Source organism: Aedes albopictus, unplaced genomic scaffold, assembly GCF_035046485.1.
Source record: "Aedes albopictus strain Foshan unplaced genomic scaffold, AalbF5 HiC_scaffold_757, whole genome shotgun sequence".
Classification (NCBI taxonomy): Eukaryota; Metazoa; Arthropoda; class Insecta; order Diptera; family Culicidae; genus Aedes; species Aedes albopictus.
Genome location: NW_026917595.1, coordinates 10880 through 21286, shown reverse-complemented (window position 1 = coordinate 21286; position 10407 = coordinate 10880). Strand labels below are relative to the sequence as shown.

General features: G+C 48.5%; 1 protein-coding gene across 1 annotated transcript; it reads left to right on the top strand.

The window, feature by feature from the left end:
• The first annotated feature begins 3064 nt into the window (after window positions 1-3064).
• Window positions 3065-8596, top strand: LOC134284772 (uncharacterized). The gene has a single exon (XM_062844031.1). The coding sequence runs from the start codon at window positions 3065-3067 to the stop codon at window positions 8594-8596; it is 5532 nt and encodes a 1843-aa protein (XP_062700015.1).
• The last annotated feature ends 1811 nt before the right edge of the window (window positions 8597-10407 follow it).

Genomic DNA, 10407 nt, shown 5'->3' with positions numbered 1-10407 from the left:
TGTAACCTGAATGCATTTTCGGGTGATTTTGCGCTTCCTGAGCTTAGCTGAGGCTAAGAATTGCTCTAGATTCCATATGCATATGCGCAATGTAACCTGAATGCATTTTCGGGTGATTTTGCGCTTCCTAAGCTCTCAGGCTTAGGAAAACACCAAATTCGATATGATGTTCAATGTAACCTGAATGTATTTTCAGGTGATTTTGCGCTTCCTAAGCTTAGCTCAGGCTTAGGATTGCTCTAGATTCCATATGATGCGTAATATAACCTGAATGTAGTTTCGGGTGATTTTGCGCTTCCTGAGCATAGCTCAGGCTTTGGATTGCTCTAGATTCCATATGATGCGCAATATAACCTGAATGTATTTTCGGGTGATTTTACGCATCATATGGAATCTAGAGAAATTCTTAGCCTGAGCTAAGCTCAGGAAGCGCAAAATCACCCGAAAATGCATTCGCATCATATGGAATCTGAGCTAAGCTCAGGAAGCGCAAAATCACCCGAAAATGCATTCAGGTTACATTGCGCATCATATGGAATCTGGTGTTTTACTTAGCCTGAGCTATGCTTAGGAAGCGCAAATTCACCCGAAAATACATTCAGGTTATATTGCGCATCATATGGAAGTTGGTGTTTTCCTAAGCCTGAGATAAGCTTAGGAAGCGCGAAATCACCCGAAAATACATTCCAGTTACAATTGCGCATCATATGGAATCAAGATTCAATATGATGCGTAATGTATTCTGAATGCATTTTCGGATGATTTTGCGCTTCCTAAGTTTGGCTCAGGCTAAGAATTGCTCTAGATTCCATATGATGCGCAATGTAACCTGATTGCATTTTCGGGTGATTTTGCGCTTCCTGAGCTTAGCTGAGTCTTAGAATTGCTCTAGATTCCATATGATGAGCTAAGCTTAGGAAGCGCAAAATCACCCGAAAATGCATTCGCATCATATGGAATCTGAGCTAAGCTCAGGAAGCGCAAAATCACCCGAAAATGCATTCAGGTTACATTGCGCATCATATGGAATCTGGTGTTTTACTTAGCCTGAGCTATGCTTAGGAAGCGCGAAATCACCCGAAAATACATTCAGTTTACATTGCACATCATATCGAATTTGGTGTTTTCCTGAGCCTGAGCTATGCTTAGGAAGCGCGCAATCACCCGAAAATACATTCCAGTTACAATTGCGCATCATATGGAATCTAGATTCAATATGATGCGTAATGTATTCTGAATGCATTTTCGGATGATTTTGCGCTTCCTAAGTTTGGCTCAGGCTAAGAATTGCTCTAGATTCCATATGATGCGCAATGTAACCTGAATGCATTTTCGGGTGATTTTGCGCTTCCTAAGCTTAGCTGAGGCTAAGAATTGCTCTAGATTCCATATGATGCGCAATATAACCTGAATGCATTTTCGGGTGATTTTGCGCTTCCTGAGCTTAGCTCAGGCTAAGAATTGCTCTAGATTCCATATGATGCGCAATGTAACCTGAATGCATTTTCTGCTTAGGAAGCGCAAATTCACCCGAAAATACATTCAGGTTATATTGCGCATCATATGGAATTTGGTGTTTTCCTAAGCCTGAGCTAAGCTTAGGAAGCGCGAAATCACCCGAAAATACATTCAGGTTACATTGCACATCATATCGAATTGGGTGTTTTCCTAAGCCTGAGCTATGCTTAGGAAGCGCGAAATCACCCGAAAATACATTCCAGTTACAATTGCGCATCATATGGAATCTAGATTCAATATGATGCGTAATGTATTCTGAGTTTCTGAAGGGATGTGTGCAAGCGAGTGATAGCAGAGTTCGTGTTCGCGCACATGCGCTCCCAATGAAGGCAGCGGCATGCGAGGCTGCGCGGGCACTGACACCAATCAACGCATCCGAGTCGTCATCGACCACCGACGCGGTGCTCACACACTCACCCGAGCCGACGGAACAGAAGCTAACTGCGCTGCGAGAGAGTGAGTTCCGTGAGCTCCAAACATTGAGTTCGGCAGCAGACCGCTGCCGCAGCCGTCATCATCATCATCATCATCATCGACTGTCGTCGCTCTGCAGTTAGCGTGGTGATGGTGGTTCCCGAAATGTCGCGTGGGTTCTAGGCACGCGTGGAACCTTGCGCAGAAGCTTCCACGTGATTCTGGAATATGAATTTTGTGATATAAATATGCGACCCGTTCGCAGTAGCGGGTCAGTTTGATTTCGATAAGCGTTCGCGTGGCTTATGACAACGCGTAGTGTAAAAAGTGAAGAGAGAAAAATAAAGTAGTGAAGTAAAAGTGAACCCAGTGAATTTCTATCGCGGTCCGAAACCCTCCCTTACTGTGTGAAACAGTCCAGTGCTACGCCAAGTGTTCTTGTGTTTATTGCCAAACACAAAGTGGTCCTTCGAACCGGATAAGAATCCGGTAGTGTTTAAAAGCGTTCCGCGTGGCTTAAACAACGCGGTAGTGTGTTGTCTAATAAGCGTACCGCGTGGCTTCGACAGCGCGGCAGTGCGTAGTTTAGAAGCGTGCACGTGGCTTCAACAACGTGCTGTGCAGTGAAGAGCGTGGACGTGGCTTCGATAACGTCCGTATCCGTGTCGGTCCGCGAGTGTAAACCGCGTCGTCGCGTAGTGACTTCATCCGTCGTTCCGGAATTCGTGTGGTGCCGATTCCATCCGGTCCGACAAGCGCGTCGATTTTCGTGGTATCCCGAGTGAGTCCGCCGTCGCGTAGTGCTAGCTTCCGTCACTCCGGACATTCTGTGATAGTGTTCCACCCGTTGTGACAAGCGCGTCGGTTCCCAGCCAATAGCTGATTGATTCCATCGTCGCGTAGTGTTTTGTGTCCGTCGCTTCGGAATCTTCAAGTGATTTCTTCCGTCCGTGGCGACACACGCGTCGGTTCCAGTGATCGTATCCAGTAAAGCGAAGTTCCCGTTTTCCGCCGTAGTGTTGGGCATTGTATCCATCGCTTCGGATACCGTGCTACCTTCCATCCGTTGTGTCAAGCGCAGCGGAATCCCTGTCTGCATTTCCGTTGCTGACCCGTGAGAGACTCGATTAAGATGCCGCCCAAGAGAACACCAGTGAAGAAGGTGCCAGATCCAGCTGATGACGGAGAACTGAGAGCGCTGTTCCTCAACCGAGGAGCTGCTCAACGAAATGTGAGCCGAATCCAGACCATCCTGGAACAAGCCGAAGCAGACAACATCGAGCTAACCTCAGCCAAGATAAAGGTGTACCAACGAAGCGTCGAGAATGCTCACACTGAGTACACCAGATTTCATCAACAAATCATCGCCATGTCTCCGTCAGACGGACTTGAGGAGCAAGAAGAGTGTTACCTCAAGTTTTTGGACTTGTATGAGGAGGTATCTGTGCTGCTCGAGAGCTGGAGCGAGAAGCTAACTGCGCCCCCATCCCAGCAGCCACCGTGTGCCACCACCAACCAGCAGCCGATCATCGTACAGTCTCAGTCATTCCGTGCTCCGTTGCCAACCTTCGATGGACGTTATGAAGCATGGCCACGCTTCAAGGCCATGTTTCAAGATCTGATGCAGCGCTCATCAGATTCGGACGCGGTGAAGCTATACCACCTGGAAAACTCTTTGAAGGGAGAAGCCACCGGCGTAATCGACCTGGAGACGTTGCAGAATAACAACTACCAGCGCGCATGGGACATCCTGGAGGAGAGGTTCGGCAACAAGCGACTAATCGTGGAGTCCCACATTCTAGGGCTGCTGAATATGAAGAGGATGGCTAAGAAGTCGTCTAAGGATCTCCGAAGCTTAATCGATGAATGCACCCGCCACGTGGAGAACCTTGTCAAGCTTGGCCAACCACTGCTAGGAATGTCGGAGTTGCTCGTGGTAACCGTGCTCACTCGCGCATTGGATGACCAGACCCGCGAGTTGTGGGAGGCTTCGATTGATCAGACGGAGCTCCCGGAATACGAGCAGACGATCGAGTTCCTCAAACAAAGATGCGTCATCCTGGAGAGATGCGAGAAGAGTGCTCCCATCGTGTCCCCGAATTCCAAGATCTCCAACCAGAAGCCGCCTGGGTCCAAGCTCGCGCCTTCCAAGACTTCGCACGCAGCGGCAGTGACTTCGGAGTATATGTGTGATTTCTGTTCCGGTCAACACCAGAACTACAAATGTTCCAACTTCCTGAAGATGTCTGTGGATCAGCGACAAGCAAAGGTAAAGGAAGTAAATCTTTGCTTCAACTGCCTAAGGAAAGGCCATCGTGGTGCAGCGTGTTCCAGCGATAAGTCGTGTTCAAAGTGCTCCAAGAAACACCACACGCTACTTCATTTCGAACGTGAGAAGCCCGAAGTGAAACCCACTGATGCGCCGAAGACTCCAGAAGGGAAGCCGGTACCTGCAGTGCAGCCGGTGAATACATCGTGTTCCAGCAGCATTCCTCCACCGGGTAAGCAGGTATTCCTGATGACTGCAATGGTCAACCTGACCGCCAAAAATGGCCAAGTTCATCGTGTGCGAGCCTTGTTGGACTCCGGATCGCAGATCAACGTCATTTCCGAGTCTGTGGTTCAAAGATTGAAGCTTCCGAAACAACCAGCGAATGTTCCCGTCATCGGCGTCGGAGGTAACAAGTCCAAGATGCACCACAAGGTGGTGGTGCGGATGACATCGAACTACAGCGATTATGCTGTCAACGTTGAATGCCTCACTACTCCGAAGGTGGCGGGCACGGTTCCGCCGGTGAGTGTTAACATCGATGCGTGGAACATCCCGCCTGGTATTCTGCTAGCCGACGCCGCCTTCCATTGTCCAAACGAGATCGAGATGTTGATTGGAGCTGGTCTGTTCTTTGACGTTCTTAAGCAAGGTCAGATCAGATTGTCCAGCACTCTGCCGACCCTGTACGAAACCCAATTCGGATGGGTAGTAGCTGGTACGTACGATGACCAGGACGATGATCGCCCTGTATGTGCCAACATTGTCGTGAACGATGGATTAGAGGAGTGCCTGAAGCGATTCTTCGACCAGGAGGAAATTGTCGAGCCTGCAATGACAAGCACCGAGAAAGAACGGTTTGAAGAGCACTTCAAACAAACATACCGACGTGACGACACTGGAAGATTCATAGTACAACTTCCCTTTCGTGATTCTGTGAGCCAGCTAAGTAACTCCAGATACCTCGCCATGAAACGGTTCTTGCTCCTAGAGAAGAGGTTGGCGAAAAATCCAGAACTCAAGAACCAGTACACAGAGTTCATCGATGAGTACCGAGCCCTGGGTCATTGCCGGGAGATACACGAGGATAAGGACCCACCTGGAACTCAAGCCTACTACTTGCCACACCATTGTGTCCTGAAACCATCCAGTAGCAGCACCAAGCTACGTGTTGTGTTCGATGCTACAGCGAAGGCGAGTGGTTTATCCCTAAACGATGTGCTGATGACCGGACCGAACAGCCAAAGTGAGTTGTTCACCATAGTGATGCGCTTCCGGACCCACCCCATCGTATTCTCTGCGGATGTGTCAAAAATGTACAGGCAAGTACTAGTGGACCCTTCGCAGACCCGATACCAGCGAATCTTCTGGCGAAACAACCCATCGGAAGCGCTGAAGGTTTTCGAACTGTTGACCGTAACCTACGGAACATCGGCAGCGTCCTTTCTGGCTGTGCGCTCGCTTATTCAACTAGCACGGGATGAGAGCACGAATTATCCCACGGCTGCCGAGATCATCTTGGACGACTTTTACATGGACGATATCCTTTCTGGTGCGGATTCGGTTAATGAAGCGATCAAACTTCGGAGCGATATCGAGGAGCTGATGCTGAAGGGTGGATTTCCCGTCAGAAAGTGGTGTTCAAACTCCGAAGAACTCCTTGACAGTGTTCCAGAGGAGGATCGTGAGAAGTTGGTACCAATTCACGACTCCAGTGCCAACCAAGCTATCAAGGCTTTAGGACTCATGTGGGACCCACGGCGAGATTTGTTCCTGTTTTGCCGATCCGCTGATACGACCAACCCCGAAGCAGTAGTGACCAAGCGACGTGTCCTGTCCCAAATAGCGAGGTTGTTTGATCCACTGGGACTCGTCGCGCCAGTGATTGTGGAAGCGAAAATGATAATGCAATGCTTGTGGGCCAGCAAGTTAGGATGGGACGATCCCCTTGACGATGAGCTACTCCAGCGGTGGAATACTTTCCGGACTTCCTTGGATCATATAACAGATCTTGAAATTCCCCGGTGTGTCGTGGATACAGAGAGGGAGGTATTGGAGATCCATGGATTTGCCGACGCTTCCAAGAGTGCATATGGAGCGTGCGTGTACATCCGTTGCGTTAGACGAGATGGTTCAGCGGTAGCCCATCTATTATGCAGTAAGTCCAAGGTAGCTCCCCTCCGTGAGATGACCATACCTAGGTTGGAGCTGTGTGCTGCCTTACTACTCGCCAAGCTAGTTGCCAAGGTAGCTCCAACGCTGAAGCTGTGTTTCGATGGAGTCAAGTTGTGGTCGGACAGTGAAATAGTACTGGCCTGGATCAACAAACCCCTGGATCGGTTGCAGGTTTATGTTCGTAACCGTGTAGCCCAAATCAAACATCTGACCGATCGTTACCAATGGAGTTACGTGAATACTTTGAATAACCCAGCTGACATTGTTTCACGGGGAATGCCGCCAGACTTGCTGAAGCAGTGTAGCTTGTGGTGGAATGGACCAACATTCCTCAGCACAACCGAGTACGAAGTGGAGGCGATTACAGAGATTCCTGAATGTGAAATCCCCGAGCTGAGAGAAGTGACCATCGCAAATCCAGCCATAGAGTCGGAGCCGGTCTTTGAACGGTTCAGCTCATTCACCAAATTGCAGCGGGTTCTGGCACAGGTGGTTCGATTCGTCCGACTAGTTCGAACACCTAAGGAGCAAAGGATACTATCCAGTGCCTTGACCGTTCAAGACATGCGAAGAGCCGAGATTTCCATCGTTAGAATTCTGCAGCAGAGTGAACTTCATGAGGAGATCCAGAGTATCCAGCGAGGCGATTTCCCGAAACGAATGGCCAACTTGCAGCCGTTTATCGACGACGAAGGATTACTACGAGTCGGAGGGCGCTTGCAAAACTCCAAGCTACCTTTCGAAGCCAAGCACCAGTTGTTGCTTCCTCGGAAACATCGTGTTACGGAAATGCTGATACGCAAATACCATGAGGACCATCTACACGAGGGCCAATCCGGATTATTGGCCGCCATTCGGCAGAAATTTTGGTTGACGAATGCACGATCCGCTATTCGCAAGGTGATCCACGATTGTGTTAAATGTTTCCGGACGAAGCCACGGAGCATCCAGCCTCTGATGGGTGTGCTACCTGAAGCACGGGTCACCGAGCATGCGCCATTCGAGCTGACCGGCGTGGACTATGCCGGACCGATACTTGTGAAGGAAGGCAAACGCAAGCCGAAGGTAGTGAAGGCGTACATCTCACTATTCGTATGCCTGTCAACGAAAGCCATCCACCTCGAATTAGTATCCGACCTGACCTCTGATGCTTTCCTTGCCGCTCTCGACCGTTTCATCAATCGCCGTGGTCTTGTCCGCAAGCTATTTTCGGACAATGGGACCAATTTTGTTGGGGCTTTGAAGGAGCTTCGACATCTACGTGATATGTTCAACGACCAGGTGGAGCGGAACAAAATCAACGACTTCCTGATCGGCCGAGAAGTTGAATGGGAGTTTATTCCGCCGAGATCACCTAACTTCGGAGGATTATGGGAGGCCGGAGTGAAGATAGTGAAGTCCCATCTCACCAGAACTCTCGGGAATACAACTCTAACGTTCGAGCAACTCAGCACTGTGTTGACCCACATCGAAGCGATTGTCAACTCTCGACCGCTATATTCCACATCAGATGATCCCAACGACCCCCAACCGATATCGCCTGCACATCTAATGCTTGGTCGACCAATGGAACCGGTGATCAAGCCATCGTATTTGGATGTACCAGCAAACCGCTTAACCAAATGGCAGTATCTGAACCAGATGAGAGACCACTTCTGGAAAAAATGGTCTCGAGAATACCTTTCAACTCTACAATCGAGAGCAAAATGGACAAAGAAACAGCCCAACGTAAGGGTCGACACCGTCGTTTTATTGGCCGAGGATAATCAACCAGCACAGACTTGGAAGCTTGGAAGAATCATCGCCGTCTACCCAGGAAAGGACGGTGTCGTTCGTGTTGCTGACGTCAAGACAACCACTGGTGTATACCGTCGTGCAGTAAGCAAACTAGCGCCGCTTCCCTTGCAAGAAACCGACGAGCAACAGTCATCTAAGTTGGAATTGCATTCCAACGGGCGGGACTATGTTCGCGCACATGCGCTCCCAATGAAGGCAGCGGCATGCGAGGCTGCGCGGGCACTGACACCAATCAACGCATCCGAGTCGTCATCGACCACCGACGCGGTGCTCACACACTCACCCGAGCCGACGGAACAGAAGCTAACTGCGCTGCGAGAGAGTGAGTTCCGTGAGCTCCAAACATTGAGTTCGGCAGCAGACCGCTGCCGCAGCCGTCATCATCATCATCATCATCATCGACTGTCGTCGCTCTGCAGTTAGCGTGGTGATGGTGGTTCCCGAAATGTCGCGTGGGTTCTAGGCACGCGTGGAACCTTGCGCAGAAGCTTCCACGTGATTCTGGAATATGAATTTTGTGATATAAATATGCGACCCGTTCGCAGTAGCGGGTCAGTTTGATTTCGATAAGCGTTCGCGTGGCTTATGACAACGCGTAGTGTAAAAAGTGAAGAGAGAAAAATAAAGTAGTGAAGTAAAAGTGAACCCAGTGAATTTCTATCGCGGTCCGAAACCCTCCCTTACTGTGTGAAACAGTCCAGTGCTACGCCAAGTGTTCTTGTGTTTATTGCCAAACAGTTCGTGACAGTTTTAAGTTGGCTTTATCGCTATGCTAAAAGCTTAAAAATCGGTTTAAGCCTGCTAGAGAAGTTCCAAATGTAATTGCCCGTTGCAGTGTAGTGCAGTTTACACCCCACGCAATGATATTGCACAGTTAATTGCTATTTTTTCCTCGATTGCTTACTCTTAGTATCCCTTCAGAAGTGTACAATTCTGAACTCTGCCGTGCTATAACTGTACTACTACTCACTGTTCGAACAATGAGTCACAACAAATGTTTTGTACTACCTACCGACAAACAAGCAACAACTTCTGAAGCCGATTGTCAAAACACAATGAATACTGGCGGAGCTAGCAAAATGGATGTGTTTTTGGAACTAATGCAACAAATGTTTTCCCGTTCCACCGACAGTATCGAAGCAAAACTCGATACTTGGATAGAACGTTTGGATAATTGTGCCGATGGAGTTGAGTGTCAAATTAGCTCCATGGAAAAGGAGTGTTCCAACGATTCGAACGCTGCCGTCTCTCAGCCCATCCACGAAATACGTCACCTTATCAACTATCGCTTGGAGAGATCCCAGGAGCTCATTATAAAAGGGATTCCATATCGTCTTTCTGAAGACCTGAATCTAATTTTCCGGGATATAACGTACAGTCTCGGCATAGTTGGAACGAATTCTCCGGTGGTGCATTTGAAGCGACTGTCAAAAATCCCCATTCATGTTGGATCCACGCCACCTATCATTTGCCAGTTCTCATCCCGTGGGTCAAGAGATGAACTTTTTCGAATGTATCTGAAAAGCCGAGCCTTGACGTTGGACAACATTGGATACAATAGTAAAAATCGCATCTACATCAACGAGAACCTTTCACCACTCGTTAAGCGAATCTTGCTTGCTGCTATCAAACTGCGATCAAACGGACTGCTGTATAAGGTTTCAACGAGAAGGGGATCGGTTTACGTGAGGACATGTTTCGAAAGCGAACCTGTGATCATCGGTAGCCTGGACCAGCTGTATGATCTCGAATCTAACCTATCCAAATAGTGCACTCCACTCCTTCATTTAAATCCATGGTTCCCTTCCTTTCTTCCCATGTTTCCAACCTCTCCTAAAAGTAACAATCCGAACTGTTTACCTTTCCTAGTTTTATCATTCTTCCTACTATTGTTTTTCCTTTGATTCCATCCTATAGTTATCCATGTTATATTCCATTCCTAAAAGTCAAAGCAATGGGTTTTGGGCGGCTCCAATGATGATTGGGGGAAGCTGATGTTTATTGTTGCTGCTGTTGCTGTTTGGGCTGATGTTTGTTGCTGCTGCTGTTGCTAGCGGGCCTTTAGATGCTCTTGAGAAATTGCTAGAGTATACATGATTTTTTTTTTCTTTGTCTACGAGCCACTAGACTGTCAACTTTGTAGTCAATTGATAAGCGTTAATGGTATTCATTAAGCTGCCGAGGTTCCTGATAGTTTATATTGATTCATGTTTGGTGATTTTTGGGGAATGGTT